The sequence below is a fragment of the Triturus cristatus genome, chromosome 11, assembly GCF_964204655.1.
Source record: "Triturus cristatus chromosome 11, aTriCri1.1, whole genome shotgun sequence".
Lineage (NCBI taxonomy): Eukaryota > Metazoa > Chordata > Amphibia > Caudata > Salamandridae > Triturus > Triturus cristatus.
The window spans coordinates 926,448,826-926,470,592 of NC_140594.1; the positions used below are offsets into that span (position 1 = coordinate 926,448,826).

At 48.7% G+C, this 21,767-nt stretch overlaps 1 protein-coding gene across 1 annotated transcript in view; it reads left to right on the forward strand.

Moving 5' to 3' along the window:
* The window catches only part of CLRN1 (clarin 1), a 187,229-nt gene that overhangs the window by 85,964 nt on the left and 79,498 nt on the right, over nt 1-21,767 (forward strand). Inside the window, exon 2 of the mRNA XM_085634902.1 lies at nt 14,446-14,625. Within this exon, the coding sequence (XP_085491028.1) occupies nt 14,446-14,625 (180 nt within the window). The remainder of the gene's footprint in view (nt 1-14,445; nt 14,626-21,767) is intronic.

Below are 21,767 nucleotides of genomic sequence, written 5' to 3' on the forward strand. Positions count from 1 at the left end.
CTGGCTGGCCGTGGGAAGATTCTTACAGGGTAAAAAATGACCCATCTTGGTTAAGTTATCAACTACCACCAAGATAGCTGAACACCCTTTGTCCACAGGCAACCCTGTTATAAAGTCTAAGCTTATGTTCTGCCATGGGCGAGCCGGCGTGGGCATGGGCATTAGTTGGCCTTTCATTCTGGCGTTCTCCCCCTTAGCTCTGGCACACACCTCACCCACCGCTTGGCGTCCTCCACCATCGAGCCCCACCAAAAGTGTCTTCGAAGCAGGTGCAATGTCTTGGTGACTCCTGGATGACCGGCCATGGGCGTTACGTGACACCATACGAAGGCCTTTTTCTGCATATCCACCGTTGGCACATACAGTCCTTCTCCTTGAAAAGGCAGCCCTTGTTTCTACTCCCTTCCTGGTTTACTCGCCGCCCATCGTTCCCATGCCACCAGCGATCTAGAACCCCTGATCGTGTCCAGGAACTGCTCAACCCGGACCACGCAAATCACCTTTGTAGCCGGAATGATGGCCTGAGGGGTGATCTCTTGTTGCTCCCCTGGCACCACCTGTCGAGACAGCGCGTCTGCTTTCCGATTATCGCTGCCCGGTCTATAGGTGACCACAAAGTTGTACTCCGCGAAGAACAGCATCCAACGCATTTGTCGCTGCGTTAAATGCCTGGCGGAGGTCATGTACTGAAGGTTTTTGTGGTCAGTGTAGACTGTTACTGCCTGACATGCCCCCCACAGATAGTGCCGCCACTCCTGAAAAGCCCTCTTGATAGCCAGAAGCTCTTTTTCGGCTATAGTGTAGTTAACCTCTGCAGGGCTCAACTTTAGTGACAGGAATGCTACCGGATGGAGGTAGCCAGTGTGCGCATCACGCTGGGATAAAACAGCTCCTATTGCTTCCTCCGAAGCGTCGGCTTCCACCACAAATGGATGTTCTGTTACAGGATGCGCCAAAACCAGAGCCGTAGTGAATGCCCTCTTTAAAACCTTGAAGGCCTCATCGGCCTCTCTGGACCACACGAATGGTACCCCTTTTCTCAACAACCTAGTTATAGGAAGCGCTGTGTGGGAAAACTGCACTATGAACCGGCAGTAGTAGTTGGCGAACCCCAAAAAACTTTGCACTTCGCGCACATTCTTTGGGGCCGGCCAATCCTGTACCGCCCGGACCTTCCTATCCGACATCTGTAACTCCTGGGGACTGAGATTCACCCACAAGAACTCCACCTCACGTACTCCAAACTCACATTTGCTTAATTTGACGTATAAGCGGTGTTCTCTCAACCTCTCCAACACACGGCACACATGCTCGACATGACAAGACTCGTCCTGGGAGTATATCAGGATGTCGTCTATGTACATGACCACAAAACGGTCCACATACTCCTTCAGCACATCGTTAATAAAAAATTGGAAAGCCGCCGGGGCATTACACAGCCCAAACGGCATTACCGTGTACTCGTAGAGGCCGTATCGCGTCTTGAACGCCGTCTTCCACTCATCCCCCTCGCGCACTCTGACCAGGTGATAAGCCCCCCGCAAGTCCAAGCGGGTATAGATCTTTGCTTCCCTCACCTGGTCAAGCAACACCGATATGAGGGGGAGAGGATTACGGTTGCGTACGGTGTTTTTATTCAAGACGCGATAGTCCACACACGCCCTTAGATCCCCATTGGCCTTCGCAAAAAAGAAGATGGGAGAGGCAGCCGGAGAGCGCGAAGGCCTAATGAAGCCCAGGCGAAGGTAATGGTCGATGTACTCTTTGAGATGGACAGTTTCTGGTACCGACAAGGCATACACTCTGCACGTTGGTAGGTTAGCCCCCTCCACCAGATCAATTCGGCAATCCTACTCCCTGTGAGGGGGTAACGTTTCCGCTCTGGCTTCGCTGTAACCACTGTACTCAACAGGAAGTTGTACATTAGTTTCCACCGCCGTGGCGGCTAAGTATGGGGAAGCTAACACTGCAATGTGAGTCGAAGGACAGGGTGACAGGTGATCCTGACAGTATTCGGGCACAAAATGGAGCGCCTTAGTTCTCCAATTGACAACAGGGTTGTGTCGTCGCAACCATGGCATGCCTAAGATAACCTCATATTGGGGGGCAGCTATGATGTTTAGGGTCAAAATCTCAGAATGCACCTCTCCCTGTGCCCTAACAGAGAGCCCTACCTCGCTGGTCCTTTCAGTGATCTGACCGGATTTCAACGGCTGTCCGTCCACCGCCAAAACTTCCTCAGGATTATCTCTGGGAACACCGGGTAAGGCCAGACGGGACACCAAACCTTCGTCTATAAAATTGCCCGTTGCGCCTGAGTCCACCATCACCGAAACTTGATGGGTTTTTTGGTCGCATTCAAGCTCCATGTTAACGACAAGATGTGACTCTGTCTCCCCTACCCCGATGGTGGATAATGAGGTGAGTTTCCATTCGTGACCTCCCTCCTCCCCCGGTCTTTGGGCCTCGCACTGTACCTTGTCTGTCACTAAGGAAGAGACTGCTACTCGCTTGAATCTATTGACCCCAGAGGTCTTGGGTTTTGAGGGGCATTCTCTAACGTAATGCCCCTTCTTACCGCAGTACATGCAGAGACCCTGCGTTCTCCTGGCCTCCCTCTCTTCCTTGGACAACTGAGCTCGAAGTGCCCCTATTTCCATTGGTTCAGAACTATCTTCAGACCCTCCCAATGGGTTACGACTTGACCGCTCTGAAATTCCAGACCCTCTCTCCCATCGTCTCCGGCTACCCCCTCTCTCAGTCATACGACTATCTAGTCATAACACCAGATTAATCATATCCACACACGTGGTTGGCTGAGGGTCCACTTGGGCCACTACATCCTTCAACTCCTCCTTTAACCCTTGGTAGAGAAGAGACATCCGTTTTTCCTCTGGCCAGTCCGCCTCAGCCACCAACCGATTAAACGTAGTCAAATACGTAATCAACTCATTCCTTCCCTGCCGTAACTCCAGGAGTTCTTTGTCTGCACTGAAGGTGGTGGCTCTCCTATCAAACATTTTCTCGAATTCCACCTTAAAGGCTGACCAATCCGACAAAATAGGATCGTTGCGCTTTACCAACGGCACAGCCCAATTGGCGGCGTCTCCCGCCAAATAGGAAATGGCGAAGGCCACTCGCGAATGGTTGTTGGGAAATGAGGCTGGTTTACAGGAGAAGTGCAATAACACCTGTGTTAAAAACACTTGCATCTTGCGAGGGTCGCCTGAGAACCTCTCGGGGGTTGCCAAAGGAATGGGAGGGGGCACCGTTACTTGAATAGAAGACGCAGAAGAGGAAGCACTGAAAGGGTTCCTAGATAACTGTTCCACCTTGTCTCTTAAGGCCGTCGTTTCGGCTCTAGCCGAAGCCAACTCCTGTTGTACTAGAACTAAAGCATGTAACACATCCTCCATGGACGCCATTATTGCTGCGACTGAATCGGGCAGAATACAATTCGTGGGTTCGTGATTCTGTCAGGTTCTCACTCTGCGGAATCCAGACGCAGCAATAAGCTCCACCTCCGGACCTTCCAAACACCCTGAAGGAATATCACACAGGGTGTTCGAACGATACGGCGAGGGAAAAAACCCCTAAAAGGGGAAAAAACCTTAGGAGGGGAAAGGAAGGGTCAGCGGGAAAAAGGAAGCTGAAAAAACACAAAATACATGGATTAACAGAAGGCATACATACTACTCTCAGTAAATTCTCACTACAACCAATGATGATTCACCTGCATTGTTTCTGCACAATAGCTCTCTTCCATGGAACGCTCCCGCTATCCCTTCTCCCTACAGGACACAAAAACCAGATCAATAAGCAGGGGGGGGGGGGCAGCAATCTCCCACTCTCTGTATATGGTACAGCAATACGCAACCTACCCTCATTAGAGGACTGCTAAACCCTCACTGGATTCAATGTATTACTCCTATGTACAGAGGGTTCACTCCTGATTGAGACCCCCAAATGTTGCTGCATAAGAAGAAAGAAAATGTCTTGTCGCGGGGTATATTGACTGTATATACTCCGAAGGTCTACCAAATCAACTCTCCCCGCACGGGGTCCCCTCCAACCACGGTAGGGCGTAGTGATCAACTACCGCCGTCCGCGTTGGCACTTATAATCCCAATGCGAGCGCGCTTTTCATGACGGCAGTGCAGAGGATGCCTTCCCCTAGCACTCCGCCACTTGTAATCACTCCGTGATACCTCCAGCAAGGCACCACACTAGTCCTTTCCCTGAACTCACCGCTCCGCTGTCCGGTCTCTCACCGAGTCCCTCAGACTATCGCCGGAGTTCAATACCCTCCCGGGCGCGTCAGCTCGATGTCTGCCTCGAGTGCGCCACCAGTCCGAAAGCAAGACGGTCCTTGTCTGCAACCAAATGGAGAGGGGAAGCGCCACTGGAACTTCGGATAACGAGAGCAGCCGGTCCCGCTGACCCCACAGAATCACGAACGTCTCCTTCTCCGTTTGCTCTCCCTATATCCGGTCCTGCAGCAAAGGCTGCTGGGATCGGTAGTTCAAACCCCCGGGAATCTGGGAAATGCAGTTTCTGTAAGGAAATACAGTGTTTTCGGCAGGCGCGAGGGCTAAACCCTGACACATGTAAAGTGCTCCAAAACCTTTGGGTCGAGTTTGCGCTATATAAATCTGTCAAAAAAAAAAGTGAAATGGCCTGTCCCTGTTCCAATACAGGGAAAGGCATACTGTAAACAGTGCTGCAGGTGGGGCCTGCAGCTTTGTGGCACTTTGAAGCACAGCCATGTGAACTCAGTGACGTAGTTGAGTAGTTTGCTCTTTAAAACGTGGTTTGCTACTCTGAGCTCCATTGGCGCCTTTTTGTTGTCCGAAACCCACTGTATATTGTGAGTGTACTAGCACACGAAATGTAAGAGCCGAGTGAGCAGTGATTCCAGGTGCTAGCGAAGCGAGTGCTCATTTGAAAGAATAGTTTGAGTCACGGTGATACATTTACATGTTTCTGCCATAAAAGCTTTGTTTTCTCTACCCCAGCAGCTAACAGCGTGTATGTGGCCACGGCACGCAACCTTTCCCAGAACCCTTCTCATGTGCATAGTCTCATTAAAGTGTCCTTGTGTAACATAACTAGAGCTCATGTAAAGCACTTCAAAACCTTCGGCTCGAGTTTGTCTAAAAAAAGTGAAATGACCTATCCCTGTTCCAATACAGGGAGAGGCATACAGTAAACAGTGCTGCAAGTGGGGCCTGCAGCTTCATGGCACTTTGAAGCACAGACCTGTGAATGCAGCGCATCTAATGCCCCAAGCACAGCCATGTGACTGCAGCGCACGTAATGCTCCAAGTTCCGTGCAACGCATGCACCAGGTAAAGCTTGTAAAGGTGGGGGTGGGGGGTGTGGTGTTGTTGCAAGGGCAGTTTCATAATCGGGGCAGAACAGCCTCACTATAGTAGAGAGTGGAAAAGCGCAGGTGTTCAGCGGATCAACGGCTGTGTGACGTAAAACACATTGACAAAGCCAATACATTTGGCATAGGTGAAACCTTCTGGCTTTGCCATTCTAACTGTTTTGGAGCTTTTTTGCAGAAACTTTTCAGATTCTAATTGCTTTCAAATTAAGCCTTTGCATAGCCATACAGAAAAACAACACACAACTAAAAAAACAATGTATTGGATTTTAAAAAACTTAAAGAACACATTAACCGCATCACACTATGCACATAATTAATATCATTACAATTGTTACAAATACCACCAACATACACACCAGCAAAAAACACTACACACATATACCAACAACACAAATCATATCACAACTCACCACTACATTCCACAGCATGCCCCTGCCCTAACATCACTACACTAAGCGCAACTTGCACACAAACTTTACAGTATTAAACACAGCAGCTACATTAATCTACAACATACCTTAAACTTGCCAATATCTCTGGTTAAACATTTCTAAGGTCCTAAAGGCGAGACCTATTGGCTATGCCAAAGCTTGTTTAATTAAGTTTCTTCCTAGCTTTGTCTATGACGGTTTTACCACACCACACTCTCCTAGGTATAAACTCCATCCACCTGGTGTGCAGCAGTCTGCCCAGAGCTTTCAAGTCTACCGAAGATCCTCTTTCATTGCTTTTATGAGTGCTAATCCCTTTTGCACCACTTTATTGTTTTCCCCAAAATGAATAATGAACACATCTGGGCATTTCCTGCCCACCAGCTGCTTGTTCAAACACGGTATAAGGTCCTTCCAGGACATGCCGCCTTTTCCTACCCATGAGATAGAGTACAAGTCCGGATTTAAACCCAAACTAATGCCATGAATGCTTGACCTAGCATGCCGCTCCGCCCACTTGATGAACAAGTGGCCCACGATCCATATTTTCATTCCCGTCACCAGTGGACCCGGAACAAACCTTCCATGTTACTGATCCCCAGCTCCTGCCCCCCCCCTAAAATATGCACAAAAGAAACCTGATTTCCATCTACCCAAGTTCATTATGCATTGGTGACCCCAACTCCATCTGCTAGCTTCCATCGCTGCCCCGACCCTGAAGAAATGTGTTCCAAACTGACTGGAATCTAAGCCCTATGACGTCAATGTCTTACGTAACGCTGCTTACAGCTGAAAGGCTGTGACGGGCTTCCAATCACTGTATTGGAAACTCCCCCCTGTCAACTGCCCCACCCTGCACAGTCTGTGCCCAGCTTACTGGGCGAATGGCCACTATCAGGTAATACCACAAGAGAACCACTTTTTCCATCCCCCTTTGGTCTGTCTTGGACTTATATAGCCACACCCGTATCCCACTGTCTAACGAAGACATTTCGTCCCAGTATAGGCCCCAATAACCCCTACCCTCTCAAGAGTTCTGAAACCCGGAATGCCCCAAAGAACAACCAAGACATGATGGCCGAGAATAACCCTGTCTCCCTGACACTAGTGCACACCATTGTGAGCGACTGAATCACCTGTGTCAGGATGTCCAACATCATTGGCTGCCACTTGTACCCCATAGGACCTGCCTCCCTCGCCCAACCCTCCAGGATTCTTTTCCCCAGCTCTCGTACCGAAGGAGCGTAGCCCCATCAAAGCTTGCCCATGAAGGCGATTCTTGCAAATTTTCCTGAAATCGTCACTCTGTACTGATCCTTCTTTATGAGACATCGGATGAATTGCGCTATCTCTTCTACCCTTTCCCACTCGTGAGACTGCTTCCTTGCCCCTTCCTCCAAAAACTCCCTCCATGCCTGGAGGTCTGCCCTCCTAGTAGAAAGAACTAAAGATCTTGCTGCCAAGTGTAGCATCATTTTTCTCCTTTAGATCATAGCTTCTGCGGCATTCAAGTCTTTTCCTCATCCGCCTCCATAGCCAGCCCATGGAACCTCTTCCACTGCGAATGAGACAGGCATCAGCAATGTGATTGTTCACACCAGGAATGTATGGGGCTCTGAACGCAATATCAAATTTCAGACAATGCAATACAAAGACTGGCAACAGCTGGTACAACTGCAACTCCCTTGCCTACTGTCTGTTGACCACTTGCACTTCTGACATGTTATCTGTACGAAAGAGCACTCTCTTGTGGGATAGCTGTGGCCCCCATATTATGACAGCCACTACTAGGGGATCAAACTCCAAAAAGGCAATACTATATCTACCCTCCCTCCAGGCTGTAGGCCATTCCTTTGCGCACCAATGGCCTTGCCAATACAGGCCAAAACTGCAAGCTCCCACTGAGTCAGAGAAAATGTGTGCGTCCAAGTCCGTGCCCACTCAAGATCGCAGGGCAATACCATTAAAAGACTGCAAGAAACCCCCCACATACGCAGGTCCTCCCTGACCCACGCTGACAACCTGACATGGTGATGAGGTAGTGGTAAACCTGACAGAGGCAAACCTAGCCGCCTATAAATTGTTCCCCCCACTCTCACCACACTCCAGACGAAGTTTGTCCCAACAGCATCTGCATTTCTTTCACACTCACTTTCTTTTTACTCAACATTGTATTCAATAGGGCAAGCACCTTGCGCTTCTTATCCTACAGCAGCCGGGCATCCCCTGCCACTGAATCACTCTTGGTACCCAGAAAAGCCATCACTGTCATAGGCACCACTGTCTACTATGGGGCCAAAGAAACCCCCAAGTTCGACATCAAAATCTGAAATTTGTCCAGTGTTCGCTGGCATTCTCCAGATCTTACTAACCCCACAATGAAGAAATCATCCAGGCAGTGTGTTATGTGGTGAAGCCCCGTGTGCCAGGTGAATAGCCACTGCAGAAATGTGCTAAAACACTCAAACAAAGCGGATGAAAATGGAGCAACCCATCGGGAGTGACTTGTCCAAAAAACATTGGTCCTCGAACTGAATACCTAACAATTGAAAATTGGCAGGGTGTACCTGCAGCAAACGTAAGGCTGACTTGATGTCACTCTTAGCAATCAGCGCCCCCTGTCCGACCTGTTCCACCAAAGCTAAGGCCACGTCAACCGACAAGTATGTCACTGCTACCTGCTCCACTGGGATAAAGTCATTCACTGACTGGCCTTCCAGCCAGGACAAGTGTTGAATCAATCGATACTGCACTGGTTCTTTCCACCCTTAGTACTACTCCAATGGGTGGATACAATCAGCTTGTCCATGGGCCATGCATCCAATGGACCGGCCATCCACCCCTCATGTATTTCTTTGCATAGGTTTTCCCTGACCTCCTGTGAATGTTCTGACGCCAATTACAGGTTGGGAGCCCAACGGCATACTCTCGGGCCATCATACCCCATGCAGCAATACCCTAGCATTGTGAGTCCTGTCATAAAACAAAAGCCAAAATGTAAGTTTATTGAGATTAATGGGCGTGTGTGCCTTTTCCACCAGATCCTTGTGCCCCCCTACCTGACCTGAAGCCACTTGCCTGCCAGTACTGGTTCCCCTGAATTGTGCCTGGCTGGCTACCATTATTACATTGTTGCTGCCCATATCCCATGGCCGGATTGGTACTGCCCGCACCGAAGCAGGAGACAATTTGCAGACATCCCTTGTAAACATGCCTTTGTTATAATCCCTATGTGAAAGAAACAATTGATGGACGGAATGTTAGACAATGCAAACATTCACCACCAGTCACAAGGATCTGGGTTAAATCCATCATTCTTTTGCTCACCACACCACCGCAGTTTAGACCCATCCATATGCAAATCAATCTTGACCCTGTTCCTTGTGGGAACAGTCCAGCATGAACTGCCAAGCCAGGTCCTCTCCATGCCACTGGAGTCAAGCTAACCTGGCTGATGAGGGGTGAAACCCTGAAACCGGTCCTAGGATGCTTGGTTCCAGTCCAGGGAGGACCTGGCATGGCAGTTCGGGCTGGACTATTCCCATTGGGCACATGGTCAAGACTAATTTGCATATGGCTGGGTTCAAACTGGAATGGCATGGTGAGCAAAAAAGCGATGGATTTAGGCCCAGATCTCTGTACTGGGGTGAATGTATGACATTGTTCTGCATTCTGTCCATCAGTTGTTCTTTTTGCATTTGTCACCTCGTGTGGGATGGGTATGCCCAGACATGGATCCCATGCTCTCCATGCCACTGGAGTCAAGCTATCCTTGCTGCTGAGGGATGAAACCCCGAAGCCGGTCCTAGGATGCTTGGTTGCAGTCCAGGGAGGACCTGGCCTGGCAGATCTGACTGGACTATTCCTATTGAGTACAGGGTCAAGACTGATTTGCATATGGCTGGGTTCAAACTGAAATGGTATGGTGAGCAAAAAAACGATGGATTTAGGCCCTGATCTCTGTACTGGGGTGAATGTATTATTCTGCATTCTGTCCATCAATTGTTCTTTTTGCATTTGTTATAATCCCAGCATGCCCCAATCTGTCTTCCTTTGCTCCTGGTGTTACCCCCCCCCCTGCCCCGGTGGGGCGCTCCTGAAAGGGCCTATACACTTTCGACAAACCGCTAGCTGTGAATATGGTTCTGTCAAATTTTGCCAGGCCCATTCTATATTGCCATAGGTCCGTGTCTAGCTCTCCCCATTGAGCCTCCGGGTCGACTGCTAACCAAGCCTGGAATACCTCATCGTATTGGGCCCCAGTATATTACCAGAAGTTAAGGCGTGCCTTCCTAATAACATCTTTGTATTTGAACTTTGCTACAGCCCTCTCTGGGAACTTTTCACAGTAGTTACTAGCGTATATGAGGAAAGCCGCAGTCCAGTTTTCAATCATCACCGGACCTTTCGGGAGCTTAGACAGTTCTAACTAAGGGTGGGCGCAGTGCTCCACTCCGTCCACGGAGAGTGCGTAGTACTGCCCACTTCGCGCTGCGCAAAGTAGGCGTAGCAGGGGCAGACTACGCACAACCCGCGGCGAAGCAGAGGTGCCCGCCACCCGCCTCCCTCCCGCCCTCATTTTACAATTATTACAAACATTAGATAAAGAAAAATTACTTACCTGAGCTGCCGCGTCCCGGGGGTTCAATCTTGCTGTTTCCTGAATATCTTCTTCCTCACGACTACGCGAAGTGTGCGGGTGGGCATAGATTTGCCCCCACTCCGTATTGCTTCACGTAGCCTCACTACGCCCACTACGCCCAGGGCTGTTTCTAACTCCTCCTTTGAGCCATCTTTCGACCTGAGCTCCCTATGCAGTAGTTTTAAAATCTCAACTTGCTCCCCTATCTATCCAGTCTATTGTTGACTGCATGAGGTGTGCCCCCAATGGTTTCGATGTTCCCATATATAGTAACTGTTTTGAATTTCACTTCCTTACTGTCTTTTTTGTCTCCTGTGTCCTGCTGGTCGCCCTGTTGCCCTACCTCTTGTCCTACCCCTGCCTACCCACTTTGTTTCTCTGTCTTCTTTTGTGTTGGCTCTTCCATGTGTGTGTGCACCGGGTGGTCTTCTGTCCCAATACCAGTGTCCAGCGCATAGCTTCCTTTCCTTAAGTGGGCCTCGCTATTTCGCGTGGGGTTCAATGGCCTCCACCCCACTGACACCATTTTAAAGTGGGCCTCCCCACTGGTTGGAGGCTCCCTAGCCTCAACCCCCACCGAGACAGTCAGCATGTGGGCCTCCCTGCTGGACTAGCACTTGCAACCCTCTGTGTCTGCATGCACCTCATGTTTTTCCTACTTACCTGACAACAAAGTAGGTGCCCGCTAGAGGCCCGCCATTTCGGCACCATCTGTCTGCTATGTATGTCTTGACCAGTCCCTTGCTGCTGGGCCCTTGTATCCTGCAGCTCTCTGGGTGCACAAACATATGATGACCCCTCCACTGCCCCCTCTTTCCACCAAAGAGATTCAGTTTCCTCCTGCATAAATCAGCACTACTTGCGTGCAATCTACCCTGGGCTGTCCATGCTCGCTGCTGTTCGATGGACCCCACGAGGGGGAGTGAGGTAATATGACAATGTCTTTGTTATCACTATCCGGGGGACCATACCTTGCCCCCCACCTTCTTACTGCTGCCGGACGCATAGTCCTGTTATCCGAGCTGGTACAGCTGGTACAGAATGCTTCAAATCTTTCCAACCGTTGCACCACCAGGGTCGTGCCGTACCCATGTGTGGCAGTGATCTTGGGGTCCACCGCAGCACGCCAACTAGCCGTACTGGGCTTCACTGACTCTTCTCCTCAGGGCCGCTGAGCCGCACGTCCAGCCCCCTCTTTCACACTTTGCTCTGCAAAAAAGAAACATGGTCTTGTGTGCTGGTCAACATGAACCCCCTCACTATGGGCTCCCCCAACCTCTCACTCATACAGCCCCCTGGAGGGCACTAGCGCCCTGATAACCAATCCGTCCAGTGTCCCTGTTAGGTCCTCATCCAGGGCCTCATCCAACGGGCCCTTCGGCCCTCCCTTGTGTTCTGCATGGCTATAGACCCTGCCCGGGGGCTTTACCGCCCACAAACTAGTCAGGGTCTCAAAGCTCCCCCACCTCCTGCTCCTCCCCTTTGCTCCACTCTAGCCTGTCCAGGCCCCCTGTCGGCTTAGTAAGGCCCCCCACTAAGGACCCCTCTCCCTTTTCTCTACCCAGCCCTGACAGGCGCCCCCCATAAGCCCCCTGCACAGCGTAGCCCTGGCTCCCACCGGAGCTCTGTCTAACAAAGAGACACTTCTCTATTCAATGTCCTGCCCCAACCCAGAACCCAGCCCTGGGCCTGCTGAACCCCCCTGACTCTCCATTACCCCCAGCCATACACTGGGTGTACACTTCCCTAAAGTCTACCTCTTGCCAAGGTTCCTCCTGCTGCCTCTTAGCCCTTAACTGATCTATATTTTCCTCCAGCCCCCCTTCCCCACTCCCTGCTCTGTTACACCCCCTGTATCCCCCACCCTCCCTCTACCTTTGTGCGAGGCCACACGCACATCGGTGGTCGCTCCCCCTATTTGCCAAACCGCAAGTCATCGCTATTCTCTTGTGAGGCCTCAAACTGTTCCACTTGTTCAGCCCTGCCCCCCATCGCATCCTACAAGGCCTCACTCAGGGTCGAATGGGCCTCGTGCTGCCTCAGATAATCTGCGTACTGCAAGGCCTCCCTTTGCCTGTGGAAGGCCTCACTGACATCCAATTTCCCGCTGCTGCAGCCCTGGCACCTGGGCAGAGCCGAACCGACATCAGCCCTCAGTCTGGTGCCCCAGCCGGCTGCTTTACCTCCTCTGTTGAGAGCTGCTCTCCGTGCGCAAGAGCGGCCTGCTCACTCACCTGTGTTTCAACATTGGCCGACGGCTTGCGCTCGAACGCGCAGGCCAGCCCTGCCGCTACCACACCCCTATCTGCCTTCCTCGATGGCCACCCAGTCAACGCCGGAGACCAGCCCTTCAAGAGGTCAAGACGACCAGCTTCAGCCAGGAGGCGCACAGCCTGGGCCACCTGCTTGTTGCCATCAGGTAGGAGTCCAAGCTAAACTACCTGCCTTCTACCCCCACAAACCCGCTGAGGCCAAACGATAAAATACTGCTACAGGTTGCCAGCCACCGTGCCGCCACGTTAAAATGGTGGCTGGTAACCAAAATGTAGCCTCTATATATGTTGGACTATGTCATAGCCCAAAAGAAGACCAAACCCACTGTGCAGTTTCTTGGACTGCATGACTTCCCCAAAGACCCCAGGGGTCAGACCTACATCCGTCCACTGCCCCCCAAAACCCCAATGTACTGAAGCATAATTAAAATGCAAAGATACAAAATGTAAATGTTTGAATAAGAGAATCATTTGGTGGTTCAAAAAATAAGAAATAAAATACAGATTCAGCAGCTTACTGCTTGGGATCATGCACATTAACCAAAGCAGCCGACGCATTGGCTATTACAGACAAATTGAAAAGTTTTTTTAAAAATCCTATATTCTTCCCAAAGCAATACAGTCAGCTTGACCTCCACCATGCAACAAAGGAAGCAGCTAATTCAGTGAATAAAGGAAGGAAATCGAGTGGGTGATGGGGAGAACCCGTTTTCAGAATAAGCAATTGCGCAGCCAATAGGTCTCGCCTTGGTTACCTACTGACCAATCCTTTTTGTCAATGCTGCGTTGAATCGACAAAAAATTGAAAAAGGCATAATAACACAGGCGCCAGCACTATGTGCATGCATGCATCATTAATCATTCTCACATCTACGAATAATGTGACTTCATTGTTTATTTGCCAATCCTAAATGACAAACACTAGTTAGATCAGTAAATAAAAAAAATAAAAAATGAATTTAGTAGTTTGGAATGGCAGCTGCCATGTCATTCAAAGGACATAAAATTACTTCGAAAATAATATGGACCACGAGGGGCTCAGGGAGTAACCGAGGAGTGAGTGAGGGGATGCAGTTTGGAGTGGGTGTTGGAAAATGGAGCAAAAGAGGCACTTGAGGCTGGGCCAGGGAAGGCCCAATAAAATAAAAAAATAAAAAAGCAAGGGTGAGGATGGGAAAGCAGTGGACAAGCTTATGAGGGTGAGGGAGCAACACAGAGTATGCAGGGTTGGGTGTTTACGGAAGGGTTGCAGCATATGAGTGAGAGAGATGGAAGACACATGCACTCTCATGGAGTTCAGAAAGAAAATGGAGTGCTGAAAGAAAAAGAAGAAAAGTTGTTTCCTAAATGTGAGCAATAGAAGGATATACGTCAACCAATCAAAAGAGGCCATGCTCCAGGACAGAAACAAACACAAGAGCAAGGCAAGCCATCGAATGAGAAGGAAACAAATGATAGTGACAATAAAGCCAACCAATGGTAAGCAATGGGAGGGTCTATAAGCCCACTGTAATGTTTTGGTATGGTGTACAAGAAGCCTTTGCCTACAGAGATCTAAAAGCTGTCTTGACCTGACAATTAGCACATAAACTAATGCCAGAGATTCCTAATGTTGCTGTGTACTGTTCTTAGTAGCATTACACATAATACTCATATTTCAACATGATTACTGCTTTTTTTATTCTAATTGTTTTTTTGTTTCTGAAGTTTTTCCAGATTTACTTAGCACCATCCCAGCAAGTCTCCACATCAGTATCATCCTATTCTCTGCAACACTCATTGTGTTTGCATTAGTGGGAACAGGATTTTTCATGTTTAATGCATTTGGCCATCCATACGAAACTATTCACGGTCCACTTGGGCTGTACTTCTGGAGCTTCCTTTCATGTGAGTATAAACTTCTGTCCAATTGTTTATTGCCAGCTGTGTATATTATCTTGTTATTCATCCAATAGACTACAATACAAATATTTACTTAGCCAGTTTTAGAACCTGCCTTTTTATCCTATCCCTCCACCAGTGCACTTGTTTGATTTATAGCCCTTAAAAACAATCCAAGAAAATTAGAGGAATTAATCATTGTTGACGTGTTGCAGTTAGATCAGAAAGTTGAAAGAGATAAGAATAGTTCACATTTTTTAGACTGCTTTTCTGTTAGATAATTGTATATGTCAAATGGGTTTTAGGTTTCAGCATACAATAAAATGAAGTGCCTGTGCTGGCGGGCCGATTCTTTACTTTGACAATGCTTTTTTCTTACCATTCTCTAACTTTTTAATACTTTTTACTTTTAATACATGCTTCTGTGTTTAAACTATGTCTTCAGGGTGCAGTTATTCAAATACTTCAAGTAATTCAGTACTATTAAGAGCACCTTTCCTTCACACCAACATGAATCATATTGTCCTGTAATATGTGTTAAAGCAATAAAAAGTGTGTATTGTTATTCCAAGTACACTTCCCTATAGGCATGATACATATTGTTCCATTAAAATTATATTTGCAGGTTATGTTTTTAACTTTCAATTTTTTTTAAGCATCTGCCACCATGTTTAAGCAGTGGTATATTTTCTTTCTTTTTTCTTTTGTGTCGTACACTTGCAGTGAGAAATAATACTAATGCATCTATTGTACCAGCTTGCCTAGGCAAGACCTATTTGCTTTGCCACCAAATGTCGTCCTTATCCTGCTGGCCAGAACTTCACGGGTGGTATCTGTCCCACCTCTGATCCATTGGCATGCTAGCTTTCAAACCCCCCTAATTTGTGTCCTAATTCACACATTGGTCTACAACTAGGAAATGATCTAGATTTCGTCTTCATACCTGGCTGCATTTCGGCCTTGTCTTAGTAGGTCAGTTATTAGTATCAACCCCGTCTAGGTAATATGGCTCCCTTAAAGCATGACATCTGGCAAGTGATAAAGGGTTCAGTATATCTATTCAATGGCCCACGTATCCATTGGAGACCTGAGGAAATTAAAAGGGTGGGAGAAATGGCTTGTTGCGGTCTCTGCAGCGCCTTTCAAGTCAGCTTCCAAACTTCAAGATCAAGGTTACTGGCTGCAAGGATTGGGCTGGTTTGTGTACTCGTATAATCTTCAGCTATGCATGTAACCATAGGTATGAATTATGTGCTTCAAAAACTTTTGAAAGAAATTGGGTCCCTTGTTGGATGGGATATAAGCTCTGGTCAAGCAGTAACCACAATCACAGTCAGGGTAAGGCACAGGTACATCCTAAATTAACTTGTGCTCACCCTCTTGGAGCTTGGCACAAAGCTGTCAGTCTTAACTTGGAGGCAATGTGTAGAACTTGAGATATTGAGTTTTAAAGTTTGAAGTGAATAATATTGCCAGAAAGCATTATTGGGGGATATCTGGTCGTGCCGGACAGGGACAAAGTCAAAAGTTCAGCCCAATGGCAGTGGAGCGCAGGCCAGCTACAGGGACCCAGTTAGGCCAGCTGAACCAAAGTACCTTAAATCCTGGTTGTGGAGCGGTGCATGTATCCTGGTCAAAGATGTGTTGCGCAACAGAGGCAAAACATTGGTTCTGAGATGCCACAAGGCTTTGGTGCAGTGTCCTGATGCGTCGACATTGAGAATCCTGTTGATGTGTTAGTTGTGCTTGAAGATGCACCGCTAAATCAAGAAGATGCACCGCTTCTGCTCAGGTATGCGTTGCTCAGCAGAGGCAATGCGTCCGCTATTCTCAGGGATGTGTCGCTCAGCAGGGGATGCATTGGTTCCACTGGAGAAACATCTTAGGCCCACTTCTAAGGCTCCAGGACTGAGGTGGCACCACTTGGCAGGGCAGAATCACAGAATGCAGAGTTCATGTATAGAACCAGATTGGTTGGAAGTCTTTTGTCTCCCTGAGACTTCAGATCAGGAGTCCAGCCAGCTGCATGTCCAGTCTCTTCACCCAGGCCAGAGGGCAGCAGGCAGCAGATCAGGAAGGCAGGAGTTACGCAAAACATAGGTTTAGTAGAGTGGCAGTGCTTTCAGCAGCACAACACTCCTTCTTGTCAGAGCTTCACAGATCCAGAGGCGTACTGAAGTGTTGGTGTTGTACTGAAGAGGTGGTGTCAGAGGTCCAATTCTTATATCCAATTGGGCCTTTAAGTGGGGGAGACTTCAAAAACAGTCCTTTGAAGTTTGCAGAGGTCCCGCCCTGCCAGACCTGTAACCAGCCTCATTACAGGGGGTATGCAGCCCTTTGCGTATGGACAGGATGCTGTCTATTCAGGTGTAAGTGAGGCTGGGTACAGCTCCTTCCTGCAAAACACAAAGAGTCCTCGGGTCTAGCGTGCTGGAAACAGCATACGGAGGGACAACAGCAGAGATAACTAAGTCGCTGGTGGAAGGTCCTTAAATTTGGACAGAATCCCATCACCCACCAAGGTAGCATGCTTCATCATCTGGGATTCTCCTCTCAGCAGAAAATCCTAGCTCCACCAAGGGCTACAACCCCCTCACTGTGAGGGAGGAGCTCAGGGATGTTTTAAGAGTTCTACTCTACAGAGGATGTACTAAATCCTGCAGATGAGGACCTTAAAATTGATTGGTTGGGAAGCGCAGTGCAAAAGAAAAGAAACTCAGAATGTGAGGTAAGTGGTGTTAAGACTAACTACTACGAGTGAAGAAAACTTTATTGGTTCTTTCCTAGTGTCAGGATTAAAAAACAGAGCAACTGCAGTATAAAAATAATAACTACTGCATGGGAGAGATTAACCAATTTTAAGCTCCTCATCTGCAGGATTTAGCAAATCCTATGTAGAGTAGATCTCTTAAAACATCCCTAAGCTCCTCCTTCACAGTAAGGGGTTGTAGCCCTTGGCGGAGCTAGGATTCTCCGCCAAGAGGAGAATTCCAGATGATGAAGCATGCCACCTTGGTGGGTGATGGGATTCTGTCCTAATTAAAGGACCTCCCCGGCAGCGACTTGGTTATCTCTGTTGTTGTCCTTCCGTATGCTGTTTCCAGCACGCTAGTCCTGAAGACTCTTTGTGTTTTACATTAATGTTAGGGAAATCAGTCCTTGTTGGGCTATAAACTTCCCTTGGAAACCCCTCTCCCTTCTTAGTTCTTGGTCCGGCTCCTTCCTCCCATCCTGTCAAGATGGCCCATAAAGTCATACTAAGCTCTCACTGTGTATGGCTGTCTAGGACTACACAAAGCCCATCTGTCACCCACCCAAGACATGTGATCAGAGACTGTCAGCAGGCACCAAATGGCTAAAGTAAGAAAATGTCAACTTTCTAAAGTGGCATTTTCAGAATTTCAATATAAAATTCGACCTCACCATAAGTTCTGATTTTAAATTGTTATTCCAGAGACACCAGATCTGTAGGTTTTATCTATTCCCAATTATAAATAACACTTATAAAATGTAATAAGATAATGCCAATGTTATCCTATATAGTACTGAAAAACGAATTTGAGAGTTTTTCACTGCTAGTACATGTAAAACTTAAAAGTACATATCCCACCTCTTAAATACATTGCACCCTGCCCTTTGGGTTATTCAGAACATACCTTAGGGTGATTTATAGATACAAAAAGGGAAGGTATGGGCCTGGCAAAAGGTATATTTTGCCAAGTGGAAATAGTATTATAGGATTCCTACTGGCTGTTTCTCTGGACCTGCCACCGGTCTGCTGTTGTCGCCATTGTTGCCCTCTGCCTTTTTTGACTTGAAATTCATCAGCAACTCACCGGACCCGCTTCGCGGGTCCCGCAGTGCACATTCCACCAGCGAGAGTTGCTGCTGAGAGAGGGGCTGTCTTGTGCTTTAAAACTTGGGGTGTGTTATTGCTGGCAGGTCTGCCAGTACGTTAGCAGGGACTACATCACCCAGGAGTCCCTGCGAGCCCAATTTGTTTCACCTGGGCTGCTCTCCCTGCTGGACCCGCCCACAGAGTTAAAACTGGGATTCAGGACTTTGTTTGTTGGATTCCTACTGGCTGTTTCTCTGGACCTGCCACCGGTCTGCTGTTGTTGCCATTGTTGCTCTCTGCCTTTTTTGACTTGAAATTCATCAGCAACTCGCCGGACCCGCTTCGCGGGTCCCGCAGCACACATTCCACCAGCGAGAGTTGCTGCTGAGAGAGGGGCTGTCTTGTGCTTTAAAACTTGGGGTGTGTTATTGCTGGCAGGGCTGCGAGTACGTTAGCAGGGACTACATCACCCAGGAGTCCCTGCGAGCCCAATTTGTTTCACCTGGGCTGCTCTCCCTGCTGGACCCTCCCCCCCGCCTATCACCCCTTTTGTTCTACTTAAGGAGGCCGCAGAGCCGCAGTGCAGGAGCGTGCGGGAGCGTGCCGGGAGAAGCCCGGGACAAGGGCGGGACCGTCTGTGGCCGTCCGGGGCTGGACAAGGCTGGGCTGGGCCACCCCTCTGATATCTGCTTTAGGAGGTGCACGGGTAGCAAGTATTGTGAGTGTATTGGATTGTTAGCTGAAGGATTCCTTCTCTAGGCGCAGTTAGTGGCTTAACTATCTTTGCTGAGGTCTCTATGCCAATGTCTACGCGATCAGGTAGGGGCTTGAGGGGGGTAGGCGGGCCGGCCGCTGGTTGTGTTTCTGGGACTATGGACCAATTTATTACCCGGGTTGTTACGGTTATCGAGAAAGAAATCACCATGACGGAACGGCGTCTTTCTCGGGAACCTCTGACCGGTAAACGCTCATCGTTGGGCTCTCTGGCATTAGTTCCATCCCCAGTACACACAACTGACCCTCTAGTTAATGTTTCTCCTGTTCATGCATCTGATCCCTTAATTAATGTTTTACTAGACCCTGACCACCCACGGGTTGTTGCGATTAGGGCTAGCCTGGACCAGCTAGAGAGTTTGTCTGCTGCGGTTTCGCTGGGAGGTGAGAGCGCCCTGCCAGAGCCACGGCCGATTGGGAAATCTGCGCCTTTTCTCCCTGTTGCTACCCCACCTCGTCAGGAGGATTCCACCGCCCCTTCTGTGCCCTTACCACTGGCAGTAAATGGCCAAGGTTTTAGCAAAAGGAAACGACTGGCTAGTCCACGTAAGGGCAGTTACTTAAAACCTTTTAAGAAACCCAGGAGAGTTGGAAGTAGGGTGGGTTGGTCCCATAAGGGCGCAGGGGTGGGTGTTGGTTATCCACAGGGGCTTAAAGGGGGAGCAGTTACTGGTGCTATTGTAGAGAAGACATGTGTGGATCTGATGTCCGATCCTCCTGAATCTGCCGACGGCCCCCCTACCGAGACCCCATTAATCACCCAGCTCGAAAAAATCATGAAATCATTGTTGATCCCGGTTCTAGAGAGAGTGAAGGGGCTAACAGAGTGACTGGACAGATTCGAGCAAGTCACTCTTGATAATTTTTTCTCCCTAAAATCTCTCATTAAACTCCACTCTAGAATTAGGGAGGATGTCTCAGTAGGGAATTTTGCTCCTCGAGAGTCACCTACTGCCCCAATAAGTCTAACTAACACATATGGGGCAGTGCAGGGGGTGGTCGAAGTAAATAGCCCTGTGGTACAAACTGTGGCCTCCTCTGGAGCCATCCCAAAGTTCGGGGCAACCACAGTAGGGGTACCGGCGCAATCTAACGCAGCACTGGGTAGCATTGTCTATCCAGTGACGATTGCGAGGTCTACGGGCCCAAGCACAAGCGGTACCGCTACGACTAAAAAATCTAGCGATAGTAATTGTACTGGTACAACTAATACCAAATCTGGCAAAATAACCCCAACCTCCATCTTACAACCAAGAAATGCTCCAAGCATTTTTCCTGTCCCCAATGTCAACTTACCCCCAGACTGCCAGCCCTTTGTGACAGTACTTACTGGGGTTCCCGTGCTAAAGCCAGGTAAACATGAGTCATATGCCGAACTTAAGAATAAAACCCTATTCTGGCTAAAGGAAAACAGACCTCTGCCTAGCTCATTGGGTGGTCGGGTTATCCATGTGAGGAGGGTTAGCTGGTTAGGCACCCGGCCCAAAGACATAATGGGGGACTGTATTATAGTTAATTTTGAAGACCCTAGGGTAGCCAGCTATGTTTGTAGTTTCAACAATAGTGAGGGCGGTATGGGCCCCAACACAGGAATTGGTACGCATGATCTTAGTTTTTTTAATCCCTATGTAGCTCCCGCCCGGCCTGCTAGAATCGCTAGTTGGGAGGGATGGATTGGCAGACAAACTCCTCAAAATCTCCCCCAATTCAGCCTGTTTCGTCAAAATCCATGCCCATTTCCCACTTGGTCCTGGCAGGATTGTTGACAAAATAGTTACCAACCTCCCATGAAGTCACCTGCTGTACTTGAGGAGGAGGAGAGCTGTGTTTTAGATTGTAAAGGGGTAGTTTTGGGGCCACCCTGTTATAACTTATCTTCTTTTGAGGGTAGTGCTGTGTCCCATATTGTGGAGTCAACAGGTTATTCAAATCCCGATGAGTCCGCCCTCGAAGCCCCTAACCAGCTGAAACCAGTAAGTGATGTACCAACTAACTCTGGATTTCAGGATAGTCTATCCATGCAGAGGTTTTCCTCTGCGCAGGTTGCAGTTGATGATGAGGTCCTGAAGATTGTCAGCTGGAATATAGCGGGCATTTCTCGCAACCTGGACATACCGGAATGGAACTCTTTTATTGAGTCATTCGGGATATGCTTATTTCAGGAAACCTGGTGTCTGGAACCACGATACAAGGTTGGTTACACCACCTATTTTGTACCTGCAACCCCTTCGTCCGCTGGGAGAGGTCGACCTTCAGGCGGTCTATTAATTTGGGTAAGCATCTTATTGGGGTATCAGATTAGGTGTATAGAAACTAAGTCCCCAGATTTGCAGAGACTAGTAGTCAGAGGGTCTTCTGGGGGGCGGACTTTAGAGATTTTTAATATCTATGTTAGATCCCCGAAAGGGGGCGCGCCTTTATTGACCCTACTGGGCTTAGAGGATGCACTCAGATCCTGTAGGTCAGCAACGTATATTATGATAGCAGGGGACTTTAACTGCACCTTTGAACCCCTAGCCGAGGATGACATATTAGG